The sequence below is a fragment of the Cuculus canorus genome, chromosome 8 (assembly GCF_017976375.1).
Source record: "Cuculus canorus isolate bCucCan1 chromosome 8, bCucCan1.pri, whole genome shotgun sequence".
Taxonomy (NCBI): domain Eukaryota; kingdom Metazoa; phylum Chordata; class Aves; order Cuculiformes; family Cuculidae; genus Cuculus; species Cuculus canorus.
Window position 1 is genome coordinate 5,249,414 of NC_071408.1, and position 12,650 is coordinate 5,262,063.

Genomic DNA, 12,650 nt, shown 5'->3' on the forward strand with positions numbered 1-12,650 from the left:
CTGAGCTGGCTACTGGCAGAGTTGGGCTACTGTGGCTTCAACACCCATTCCTCTTCTCTTCACAGTGCTCAGGCGAGCCACCATCAAAAGGAACCGGACGGATGCCATGAACCGTGACTCAAGTGATGAGCACTGTGTCGATATCTCCTCCGTGGGCGAGCGGAGACTGGCGCAGAGAAGACCTCTTCATCCAACCTTGGGTTAGTGCAGTTTGGAGCTTACTTGACCAAAACCTTTGCTAACTTATTGAGTTGCTAGGGTTGCACTTATCATGTGGAGACTGTCACAGATGAGCCGTCACTGCTAATTTTGCAGCAAAGAGGGCAAACTGCCTGCTTACCCCTCTGCCACATAAAAACTGTCTGGATAAGTCGTGTGCCATAAGAGCAGTGTCTGTGAGCTGCTTGTCCAATCTCACGTTTCAGGGAATGCTGGAGCACCCAACTCCTTCTCTCACCATGACTGGAACATCCAACTCCTTCTCCCTGCTCTTTTCCCTTAGGTAACCCTTTGAGTCACTCAGGACTCAAAGGAGCCAGAGTAGATGGAGCCTCCTACTTACGGCACAAGGAGCGACTCCTGCGCATCTCCGTTCGTCATATGGTGAAATCCCAGGTCTTCTACTGGATCGTCTTGAGCCTGGTGGCTCTCAACACTGCCTGTGTGGCCATCGTCCATCACAACCAGCCAGCCTGGCTCACACACTTCCTCTGTGAGTCCCTGGGCTTTGTGTAGGTGTGACAGACCTGTGTGGGCAGGCAAATCCCCCTGCAATCTTTTCATCTCCAGTGGGTGAAGGTTGCAGTATGCCCTTGCTCCCTGCCCCAGGGCATGTAGGGATGAATTCCTCCAGAGCCATGGTGGTATGGAGCTGAGTGGGGAACAACCTGAATTACATTCACTGTTGATGAAAAGAAGGACTGTGTGTAGCCATGTAATTCAGATTTGCCCTTGGCCTTGTTGGCCACATATGACTGTCTCAGCTCTGTGGGGAGTTTTACTGGCCTCATGGCCTTCAGTTCCAATGTGTTTGTCAAGAGAGAGAAACAAACTGCAGGCCTCAGTTGAGTTTATCCTAGAACTAGGAACAGTGGTGATGGAAAGCTTGCTGGAGATCCATCTTCGAGTGTCCACAAGCAATTGCTGGAAAGATGTGAGTTTGCAGGGATGGAACCAATCACGGGGGAACTCTCTGGTTAAAGTTTTGATGCAGAGCATAGTGTAAAGATCTCAAGCTTGAAACCAGTTATTGGAGCATCCCCCAGCCCACCACGGGCCATAGCACAAGGACAGGTCTCGGAGGCAGCACGCCCGGGTCTATCGTAGCATGGTGCTAACTGCAGGGCAGCTTAGTCAACCCCATGGCAGCCATGTGTTACTCCTGAGCTGCTACAAGAGGGACAGTACTGCTTTCTCAGCCGTGTTATTCTTACTCACCTTCAAAATGTCCCTGTCAAGCACTGGGCCTGCCCAAATTTGCATTAGCACACTCAGGCCTGCCAGGTTCCCAGCATGCCACGGTGTGGTATGGCAGCTGGTCGTGGTGAGAAGCATCTTTTGGACAAGGTGAAGAGCCAGACTGTTGCCTGCTAATGTTCATGAAATAGCTGGAAAAGCTTTTCACTGGCTTTTGGCTGTTCGGCTTGGTTACCCTGGCCAAGTTCCAGCCATGCAATGATTTAAATCCAGGTTGCTAATCTTTCCCTACGGTGTCGTGTGGTTAATATCTTTGCAGATGCCTCTGCCACCATTGTATAATGCTAAAGAGCTGCTCTGCTCCATGCTGGCCATGTCTGATCTTCTCAGACCACTGGGACATCAGTCCACCCACCCTGAAAGATTAATTGGTAGGGCTGGTGCTCTGTTACACACAATTTGGTTCCTCACAAACAAGCTTCCCTTATCCCATACTCTGGTCTGAGAGAGCTGCGGGAAGCAGTGTGGTCCTTGTCCCATCTCTGCGATGTGCTACGTGGGCTACTGGCAGATGCACGCAGTATGTTCCTCACAGCTCCATGCCCCATGGGTAGCACATTTGGGTTTTCTCTTTCAGACTATGCAGAGTTCCTGTTTCTTGGGCTCTTCCTTCTGGAGATGTCCTTAAAGATGTACGGGATGGGGCCACGCCTTTACTTCCATTCTTCCTTCAACTGCTTCGACTGCGGAGTAAGCAGCTCCAGAGATGCTGTGGGTGGGGAGGGAGGTGTTTGGCAGATGTCTGCAGTGCAAGGCATCAAGGGGAAGGACAGAATGGTCCCTTTGCAGCAGGCATGGGAACCCTTTCTGCTGGGATAGGCTGCCAGTGCCAGACTAAGACACCAAGTTCTGGTCAGGGTTGTGGGTGCCTTGTCTTCAGGTGCATGCAGGTTTCCTGCAACAGCTCATCCTGAGCCTGTCTTTGACTCGTGGCTCTGTCTGCTTCTCAGGTTACTGTGGGGAGTATCTTTGAAGTGGTTTGGGCTATCTTCAGACCAGGAACCTCTTTTGGGATCAGTGTCCTACGAGCCCTTCGACTCCTGCGAATATTTAAAATAACCAAGTATGTACCAACCGTCCGTGCCTGTCACCCTCTGCCTTGGTCTTTGCCTGCAGCCCAGATGCAATCGCTCCTGCTCTCCTGTTAGCACCACTGCAAGTGCTCCAGCACCGTCTCTCTTTTCTAGGTACTGGGCATCTCTGAGGAATTTGGTGGTCTCACTGATGAGCTCCATGAAGTCTATTATCAGCCTTCTCTTCCTCCTCTTCCTCTTCATTGTAGTCTTTGCCCTGCTAGGAATGCAATTGTTTGGAGGCAGGTAGGTTTTAAGTCTAGGGAAAAGGAATTTTTTTGGTGTTAGAGCCCTCTTAGGTGCCTAAGGAAACTGTAGCCCTGCCCCTCATCCGGATGCTAACAGTGGTACCTCTCACATACCCAAGTCCCTGCTCTGGCAGGTGCCTCTGGGCTGTGTGGGTCTTTCTGGCCAGGATAGCTTTCGGATTCCAGCGCCAAATGCTCAGAAGATCTTCCTTGAAGTGGAAAAAGGTCCTTCTAAGCACAAGAGAGCTGGCAGCACAGCAGGCAAGGATTTGACGACCTTGGCACTCCAGCCTGTTTATGTCCTCCTGATTTCGCTTCCAGGTTTAACTTCATTGATGGGACGCCGTCGGCCAATTTTGACACTTTCCCTGCAGCCATCATGACGGTGTTCCAGGTAGGAACTGATCTGCAAGGGGACGCAACCAAAGGGTCTTGGGTCTTTTTGCTCACTCCCACCTGGCTGGAAGGGGCTTTTTAAACCAAACAAGTTCCCTTTCATCAGCTCTTAGGACATAACTTGCTTCCTCAGTCTCCTCCTGTGTAACAAAGCAGATGGCAATGGATGGAAACTCTTCCACTTCTGTTATGCAAGATGGTACAGTTTAAAAACTCTTCTGAGGACACTTAAATCCTCAGCAGTCTTCAACATCTCCCTCAAGTGCTGCAGCTGTAGAGCTGGGTTATCCACTGCTCAGGGTCTCCGTGTTCAGCTCCTGCGTGTGGGTGGGATAGGTCAAGCGGTCTGTCCAGGTGGAGAGAATGTGTGGGTGACAGAGCTGCTGGCTTGCTTTCCTGCAGATCCTGACAGGTGAGGACTGGAACGAGGTGATGTACAATGGCATCCGCTCCCAAGGAGGCGTTCGCTCAGGCATGTGGTCCTCCATCTATTTCATCGTGCTCACGTTGTTTGGAAACTGTATCCACCCGGCTGCTGTGCTTTTAGTGGAGACAACCCCAACTCATCTCCATCTATGGAGGCACTCTCTTCCCCGCCCACTGCTCCTTCCTTCTCTCCCAATTGAGGGAGTCCTGTCACACATGTGGCAGCCCTGGATATTCCAAACATAGAGAAGGAGATGCCTGGAGATGCACAGAGGGCTATATGTATGAGATGGGTGAGGAGTTTGTCCTTTTGGCTGCTTCTCACTGATCTGATGAGGAACCATCAGGGCCACCCTTACTTGGTGGCTGCAGACACCCGTGTCCTTAACAAGTGGCTTGTGCATCCTTAGCTGCTCACAGATACCCTGCTGAACGTGTTCTTGGCCATTGCGGTGGACAACCTGGCCAACGCTCAGGAGCTCACCAAGGTATGTTCCTTTTACTCCTTTTTCTTCTCTTGTGAAGACATTAAAGGATGAGGCTGGTGGGAGAGGCAACAGGAACAGTGCCTATGGCTGTCCTCACTCCAGAGCCAGGGCCACCTGGTCCCTTACTCAGCCTGCCTTGAGAAGAAATTGCATCAAATTGGAAGTGGAGGCTCTTCCTCTGCGAAGGTACCCAGGGTGCTCCCCTGAAACACAAACCTGTATCGCTGAGCAAAGCCATTTATGCTTTGATATAGGAAAGTGCTTAAACCTGCCAGTCTCTCCAGGAACACACATGCTTCCTGTCTAATGTGGCTTAACTATTTCTTCTTTTAAGCTCCTAGTTTTGTTAGCCTCCATCTATCTGATGGGTTCTGATGCAGGGACAGTTATTTGCTCTGGAGATGTGGAGCGGGAAGCGCTTTCCAGTCGTGTCAATATTTATTCCCCATCTGCTCATAGGGCACTGGACGTGATTTAAGATGCAATTCAGAATGGTGCTTATGAACATTATTGGGTTTAGCTGTTTTTAAGACCATGCTGGGAAATATTTGAGGAATGCTAAAATGTTAGGGCACCATCTGGATAACAGTGATTGGCGAGAGCTGCAAGGGTCATTGCTGCTTTTCGGAGGGGACCAGAGATCCCGTGGTGCCCATTTTTTTTTTGTAGAGCCCGTGTCTGTCGCTCGGGACCTTGGGGTTTTCTGAAAGGCTTCCGTGCTGGTGTAAAGAAATGGGGCATGGTGCTCGTTTGCTTGAGGGATGCATGCAGGGCTCCCTGTCCTCCTGCGGCGGGTGCAGGTGGAGCTTCCAGGGGCTGCTGGCTGCCACCAGGGTGAGAGGGGTGGGAGAGCCCCACAGCATACCAGAAGCATCAATTAAGGGAGTGCTGAGTTTTTAAAAAGGCTGAATGCACGCTAATGACTCCTAATGACATTTTTTGCTCTGGAGACACAACCATACTCATTAAAGCAATACGGTTTCTGCTGGGGTCATTCATGGATGCCTTGCCTCCCACTCCATCAAGGGGATGCCTGTCTCACCCCTGTGACTGTGAAGAAGGGAGGGCTGAGCTGGTCTGTGCTGTCTGGGGCTGTTCTAGCATTCACAGGCTGGCTCTTGCCTGGGGTGGGCTGGGTTCACTTATTTAAGTAGCACTCGTGCCTTCAGTGATATCTGTCGTAGTGGGGAAGTCGCATCCCCACAGGGAGGAACATACAGGCTATCTCTGGAAATACAGTTCCTCCTTTCTCCCACAAAACTTGGCATCTAAGATAGCCCTGTGCCTCCCTTCCTGCCTCCAATGGCTGCACCTTCTGTTGAAACCCCAATATTCCACTGAGCAACTCCCCTTTCTTCCGCAGGATGAGCAGGAGGAAGAGGAGGCCTTTAACCAGAAGCACGCCCTTCAGAAAGCCAAAGAAGTCAGCCCCATGTCTGCCCCAAACATGCCTGCTATCGAGTGAGTGCCCCTCTGAGCCCAGCAGGGCTTCCCAGCAGGGTGGAGAGATGATGCAGAGCCTGGCACAGCTGGTTTTGGGGGCTGCCACAAGATAAAAGGGTCCCCAAACAGGGAGACTTTCTGTCTGGATGCCTTCCTGAGGATGGATGGAGATCTAGGAGCATGGCCCCTGCAAGCAGCAGTGCCTTCAGAGAGGTGTCAGAGTGGGGATCTGCTCACCTCACAGCCCACCTCTGTCGTGAGCAGCATCCTCAGTGCTCGGGTATGGCAAAAATCCACTAAAAGAGTCTTCCCACCCCAAACGTACAGCTCAAGCACTCAGGGCTGCTGCTTGGAGTGAGGAAGGAAGCTGGAGAGGAGGAAGGTATCTCAGTGTTTTTTCTTGAGGAGGGGAATATTTGTTCCAAGGGAGCGTTCCTTTGTGGCAGAGCTGTGGGATTGCAGCCAGGGCTGGGGGAGAGGGAAGCAGTGGTGCCACAAATCCCCCTCGGGCTCCTTTCCTGGTAATGAATGCAGTTATAAGAGATAGAGCGGGTTTGTGAAACCGCATTTGATTGTACAAAAATCGGATTTGGGCAAGGAAAAAAGCCCCAAACCACATAAACCCCTGGCACAGTGTTAAGGAGCCTTGTCTCTGCTTTTCAGCAGAAGAAAATTGTGTTTTTTTACTTTCTAGATGCCTTTTTTCCCCTTTATTTTGCAGGTCTAAATCACATAAAACTTTCAAATTCAACATTGGAACGAGGCGTTTTGATTTGTTTCCCAAAACAGTACATTTCAGTACAGCTGAAAAGATTTTTTTTCTTTTTATTTTTATAGAATTCCCGGGGAATTTTAGGTTTCGTTGTGCTTTGAAACCCAGCTAAGCTCGTTCACAGCAGAGTCTCTTGCAGATTTGCTGAGAGAAACCGCTGTCTTCAGGCAAGCTCCGATCCAGGGTGGGGGTGGTCAGAGACAGTCGACAAAGCTGGATCAGCCCTGGCTTGGCAGGGGTGGGATGTGATGGTCCCCCATCCTGCATGCATCGCCTGTGGATTTAGGGGCAGCAGGGGTATTTGTAAGCCCTGTCTGCTTTCCCAGCAGCCACAAATATTGCCCTGTTTTGGGGTTGATGCGAGGTTCGCAATAAAACTGTGCCTGTCCAGGTACTGGGGGAGAGATGGCAGAGTCTGTGCATCACAACTGTCTCTGGCTACCAGCGGGGATGTGTCTGATAAAGTGAGGGAACAGAGGGGTTTAGGCTGCAGAAGAGGCTTGAGAATGGGCAGATAGAGAGGAAGAGGGGGAGATTGAACCTGGTAGGGCACTAGGGGTTTGCCTATGTGCCCATCCCTGCTGGAGTTTTTTGGCCATTGTTGGATATATCTGGTTAGGAAAACAGATCCCTCTATCCTTTTGTTGTTGTTCTAATGGCATTGAAATGGGAGGTACTGATATTTGCAGACCTTTTTTTGAGCTCCTCCCCCTCATCCGAATGGGTAGTGACAGGGGCAGGAAGGGGATGCAATGCCATGGGGGCGACCATCTCCAGCATCAGGTCTGATGTGCCTTTGGTGGTGCAAGACTGATGCCAGCAGGTGGGGAAGGCTGGAGTGGACCTTAGAGCACGGGACAAGCCAGAGCAGAGCTGGTTCCAAAAGGCTGTTGGAAACTCAGGATGGTGAAGTTGAGCCGATCTCTGTGTTTGGGTGTGCGCAGACACAGATGGCTTCATTTCTATGTGGGTACCCAGCGCAGGCAGGTTTTGTACACGCGTTCCTGCTGGCAGAGAGGTCCGGTGGTGCTCAGGGATGACTGCTCCCACGTGGCCAGGTTGGCGTGGGTGGCTGCGGTGCCGATCGGAGTATTGTATTTGTACTTGGGCGCCGTTGGTGCAGATGGCTCGGGGCTGTTTGACGAGTGGGTGGCCAGATGGACACATGCGGATGCTGTCATGTGTTGGTGCCTACCGTGGTGCGTGGATGCGTTTGAAGGCTCGGCCACTTGCTGTGGGGATGGCGGTGGATCCCTGCCCGCAGGTCCTGCCTGCGTGGCTCGCTTGTGCAATTCACCCTCTCCCTTGAGCGTGGCACCGGGCTGTTCTGTGCACGTGGCCATAAGGAGGCGATTGCCAGCGTGACTCACCCGAGGGCTGAGGGTACCGTTACACTCACAGGATGGCAGCAAGAAGAGTCCTGTCTTGCTGACGTGAGCTCTGCATGCACGCAGGCACTCGGTCCCATGTGGTTGGATTATATTTGCTTGAATGCCCTGCACACACACACAGCATTTGCAAAAAGCAAAACCTGTAAATCCCTGCATGCACATTTGCGTATGCTCGTGGTTGTTTGCTCAGAGCTATGCATATCTGAATCTTTTCTCTGCTGATACAAACGGGAAAGCCTTGAATCTTCCCAGCTGCCTGAAGTAGGTGGGGATGGAGGGCACTGACAGCCCTGTTAAGCTTTCCTGTGTCGGGGCTGCTCAGGTGGCAGCGGCTCTGTGGCATCTCAGCCCTGGGCTCGAGCCTCGCTTTTGCTGGGGAGCTTCGTGTGCCTCTCTGCGGTCTCAAGGCACCGTCAACCCATAGTGATACTTTTGAGCAGCTTGGGGCTGACCTGATGCGTTGCTTCCTCCTTCACATTGCCGTATCTTGCTTGGAAGAAGGGGATTTGGAGAAGGTTGAAAGGGCTGTCAAATACCAGAGGATGTACCAGGGCTTCTGAGAGGCTGCAGCCTGCACCACCCTACCTGTGCACTGCGTGGAGAAGGCTCCATGGCCCCCACAAAATGGATCCCAGCGTGTGAGTGTGAGCGTGGGCAGCTGGATGGGCAGCTCGTTGCTGGTGTGCAAGCGTGTACGTGCAGGGAAATCACTGCTGGCTGCTGCACTCCAGCATCCCAGGAACCGGTGGCCGATAGGCAAAGAGATGCCGGCTGTTCAGGGTGGGGGGACGCCTCTTTGCATTGCCCACACAAGTCGAAGGAGGGATAAAAGGGGGATTGAACCCGTTTGTTTTTCCTCCCCAGAAGAGACAGGCGAAGGAGACACCACATGTCGATGTGGGAACCACGCAGCAGCCACCTGTATGTGGGCCGCGGGGGCGGGTGTCGTCTGTGGCTCCTGTGCTTTCTGTGCGTCCACGGGGCCGGGGTGCACACCGCTCCCCTCCAGCCTCCTTGGCGGGGGAGTTGTGTGTGTGTGTGTGTGCGCACCTGTATTCAGTGTGCTCCTTTGCACCCTTGTTTGTGTGTGTGTGTGTGCATTTGTGGATTTGTGTGTGCACTCGTGGTTTTGTGCGTGCCTAACCTTCTCGTGTGTGTGTCGCACAGTACGCATGTGTCACGCGTGCTCTGGGGGTGAGCAGGGTATGTGTTTGTACATGTGTGGGCTTGCGGGTGTGTCCGTGTGCCTTGGTGTGCTGGGAAGGGCATGTCTGTCTTTTCCAGGGTGTTCGTGTGTGCATTTTATGCACTGAGGTTTCATGGCGTAGCACAGCCCTCCCTAGAACACACCTGCAAGATAGAGAAGCCCAGTATAGGTCCTTCCCCATCAGGCAGACAAAAATACTGCTCCCCAAGCCACGGGGCTGGCTTCTTACCTGGGATGTGCCAGGCGAGGGACTGTCCTGGCTGAGGGACTGTCCTGGCTGAGGGACTGTCCCAGCTGGATATGGCTGAGCATAGGTTGAGACGGAGCTTCCTGCACCGGGTGACGTGCTCCAGCTGGGGTGGCCATGTCTCATTGAGAAAGACAGGTCTTGTATCTGTCATCGTTTCTCCTCTTACCATCCCCATCCCATCAGGATGCTGCCCTTGTCGGCAGGTGCCATTGTCCCCTACACTGTCATTTGTAACGTTAGGGCAGTGCCACTCCAAAAAGGAGCCAGCTCCGAGCAAAGCAAAGACATCCCCAGTGCGAGGTGGGATCCCTGGCTGCAGGAACAGGGCATCGCCCATATTTTAGGAGTCCCCATGCACAAGGAAGGTGGTCATTGCCTGGCTGAGATGGGGGAGGCCGGGATGCTGGCTGCTCCCAGCAAGCTGAGTGTGCTGCCTGAATCCTTCAGAGAAGCTTTGAGGCTGCTGGGACTGCTTCTCCATCAGCCTGACTTCTCTGAAGGGGCAGAAATACAGTTTCAGCCCCATTTCCATCCCCTGCCAGCACCAGAAGGATGAAGGGCAGGGGATGAAGCAGGAGCCCAGCCTGTAGCCCTAGGGATGGCATCTCCTTCTCCCCATCATTCCCAAATTAAATCCAGGATGCGTGCTTCACTGGAGGGGTGAAGCACCAGCAGCAGGGTGGGTGACCATGATGCTGACCCCTCTCTGTCCCCTGTTGCAGGCGGGAGCGTCGCCGGCGGCACCACATGTCAGTGTGGGAGCAGCGCACCAGCCAGCTGCGCCGGCACATGCAGATGTCCAGCCAGGAGGGCATCAACAAGGACGAGCCGTCCCTCATCAACCCCCATGCCAGCATCTTCCGCAGGAAGAAACTGGGCGATGGTGTTGCCTTGGAGAAATGCACCGAGGAGCAGGGCAGCAAGGGTGAGCGACCATCAGCTGAGGGACCCGAGCAGCCGGCTCCAGGGGCCAACCCCGGCGGTGGTGAGGACAGGAGGAGCCCATCACCCCGGGCCAAGCGTGACAAGGAGCCATGGCACCAGAAATCATGCCATGGGAACTGTGAGCCGGGTGAGCAGGATGGGACAGGAGGCAGCATGGAGGACAGGGCACGGATGAGGCAGAGCCAGCGGCGCAGCCGGCACCGCAGAGCCCGGATTGAGGGGAAGGAGCCGGCCAGCACCCTGGGGAGCCTCTCAGCCAGCCAGGAGATGGGTCTGGAGGAGACCAGCCCCGTGGAGGGGGCACAGGATGGGGACCGGCACGGGGATGCAGCTGCAGCAGAGACATTGATTCAGGGCGAGACGGAGGCAAGCGGGGAGCCCATCAGGTTGGTACTCGGGGAGACCATCTTGCAGTTCCCACAGCTCTTTGTCCTTTCCGTTTATCTTCTCACACCTCTTTTCATCCTGCTTGTCTTCTGCAGGACAAACGGGGTCCCTGCTGGTGATGCTGAGCTGGTCAGGACCGTTGCGGAGGGGAGTACCCTGCAAGGAGCATCTGAGCCCCCCCAGGGGAAGACAGGCAGCCTGATGGAGCAGGACTGCAGCAGCATGGACACCAGCGAGAAAGCGCTACTGGAGGCCAGCCGCACCGTCAGCCGGAGCGAGCCCGACCTCTCCTCCATTACCCCCAACACTGAGAAGGCAACGGAAAGCACCACCATCATGATTGATGTCCACGACTCCGCTGTGGTACAGAGTGAGGACCCGTCTCTCTTTCCTGAGCCCATCTGCTGGCCCCTGGGGACCCTGCGGGGATGGAAAGCTGCTTGCATAGCTTTTCCTATCTGCATCCATCAACTGGGGAGGCTTTCTTTGCTGTTCATCTCCCTCCAGCATCCCAGTTTTACAGGGGAATCTGAATGCACTGATGATGTGCCGCCTTCCCCTGGGGACCTTCTCCCTTTCTCACCTCCTTTCCACCTGCACCTTTGCCCGATCCCCCTTTTCCCCTTCCTCCTGTCTGAGCAAAACACTTGCATCCCCTGTTTTTCCTAACACATTCATAGCCTCCACCTAGCTCGTTGCCACTCAAACCTCTTAACAGCATCCTCACTGTCAAGGTGAGCTGCTTTAAATGGTGTTATTAAACAGCACTGTGAAAGCTGGCCTTGTTAAAACCCCCTTCACCTGCTTCATCCCAGCAGCTCGTGTCTTTTCTTCCCTTCTGGTCCCTCTCACCTTAACAGCATGGGGATGCAAAGCAGAAACCAGGGGGGGCTGCACGTGCCCGGGTGGCAGGGACACCCCAGGGTGCTCTTTGGGTGCAAGGCCAGGCAAAGGCTCTCGCTTTCCTGCAGTTAGCAACAAGACTGATGGCGAAGCCAGCCCCTTAAAGGAAGCTGAGTCCAAAGAGGATGAGGAGGAAATGGAAAAGAAGAAGAGGAAGAAGGAGAAAAGCGAGACAGGCAAAGCGATGGTGCCACACAGCTCCATGTTCATCTTCAGCACCACCAACCCGTGAGATATATTTCGGACTGCTGGAGCCTGGGGCTAGGGAGGGCGACAAGGGGAAGGAACGGCAGACATCACTGGAAACAGGGGATTGTTTTGGGAAGGGGGTTGAATATCTCCCAAGCAGCCTGGATAACAAGCCATGGTGTTCTCCAAAGCCCGGTAGTGCTCTCCCTCTGTGTCAGCCATGCTCATGGTTTTCTTTCCTGACTGCTGATTGCTAGGTATGATTTTTTATTCAGTGCTCGTTAAATTTATCCGCAGTTTTCTGCTCTTCCATATCTCTTGCCCAACCTCAGCAGCCTGGAAGAACAAGTCCCCCAGTTTCTCAGGGACTCTACCTGGCTGGCCACAGAGTGGGTGGGGGCTGGTACAGCTGAGCAAAGGGTTCAGCAAGCCCGAAACACCCTTGGGCTCCCTTGTTTTCCTCCTCAGGCTTCTCTGCCTGTCTTTCTGCCCTGGAAACTTGTGACATGAAATGGGTTCTACATGTGGGTCATGCCTGGGTCATGCCAGAGTCTCACAGATTAGAGTGTGGACTGTCTCCCCACAGGGTGCGGAGGGCTTGCCACTACATCGTGAACCTGCGCTACTTTGAGATGTGCATCCTCCTGGTCATCGCCGCCAGCAGCATCGCCCTCGCGGCAGAGGATCCTGTCCTTACCAATTCCGACCGCAACAAAGTGATTGCAAACCTCCCCTGCTCCCCTTATCCTGCAGACAGAGGGTCCTGTAGGATTTTAACTTCCACGGTGGGGCATATGTGGGAGATGGATCAGGCAGCCTGTGGCAGTGCTCACACCGTGCTGTGGGATTTGACTTCTTCCCCATTACCTTACTCTACAAACCCTGGGAATCCCCCTCAGCCTCCCACACACAAAGTTTAGAGATTGGCGAGCCGACCAAGTCACCTTGTCAACAGTAAAATAGCTTAAACCGAGGAGATGCTTGGTGTGCACAGGCACTGGTATCAGGGAGCATGATTCCGGCTCACAGCATGATTTCAGAGCTGCTTGCACCGCA

At 53.6% G+C, this 12,650-nt stretch overlaps 1 protein-coding gene across 1 annotated transcript in view; it reads left to right on the forward strand.

Annotated features, from left to right (window-relative positions):
• CACNA1E (calcium voltage-gated channel subunit alpha1 E) overlaps nucleotides 1-12,650 on the forward strand; it is a 139,373-nt gene that overhangs the window by 93,378 nt on the left and 33,345 nt on the right. The window contains exons 12-25 of the mRNA XM_054072648.1: nucleotides 66-200; nucleotides 503-712; nucleotides 2,054-2,166; nucleotides 2,427-2,539; nucleotides 2,664-2,795; nucleotides 3,119-3,191; nucleotides 3,596-3,713; nucleotides 4,040-4,107; nucleotides 5,471-5,568; nucleotides 8,578-8,634; nucleotides 9,893-10,501; nucleotides 10,598-10,872; nucleotides 11,474-11,633; nucleotides 12,181-12,310. Of these exons, the coding sequence (XP_053928623.1) occupies nucleotides 66-200; nucleotides 503-712; nucleotides 2,054-2,166; nucleotides 2,427-2,539; nucleotides 2,664-2,795; nucleotides 3,119-3,191; nucleotides 3,596-3,713; nucleotides 4,040-4,107; nucleotides 5,471-5,568; nucleotides 8,578-8,634; nucleotides 9,893-10,501; nucleotides 10,598-10,872; nucleotides 11,474-11,633; nucleotides 12,181-12,310 (2,291 nt within the window). The remainder of the gene's footprint in view (nucleotides 1-65; nucleotides 201-502; nucleotides 713-2,053; nucleotides 2,167-2,426; nucleotides 2,540-2,663; nucleotides 2,796-3,118; nucleotides 3,192-3,595; nucleotides 3,714-4,039; nucleotides 4,108-5,470; nucleotides 5,569-8,577; nucleotides 8,635-9,892; nucleotides 10,502-10,597; nucleotides 10,873-11,473; nucleotides 11,634-12,180; nucleotides 12,311-12,650) is intronic.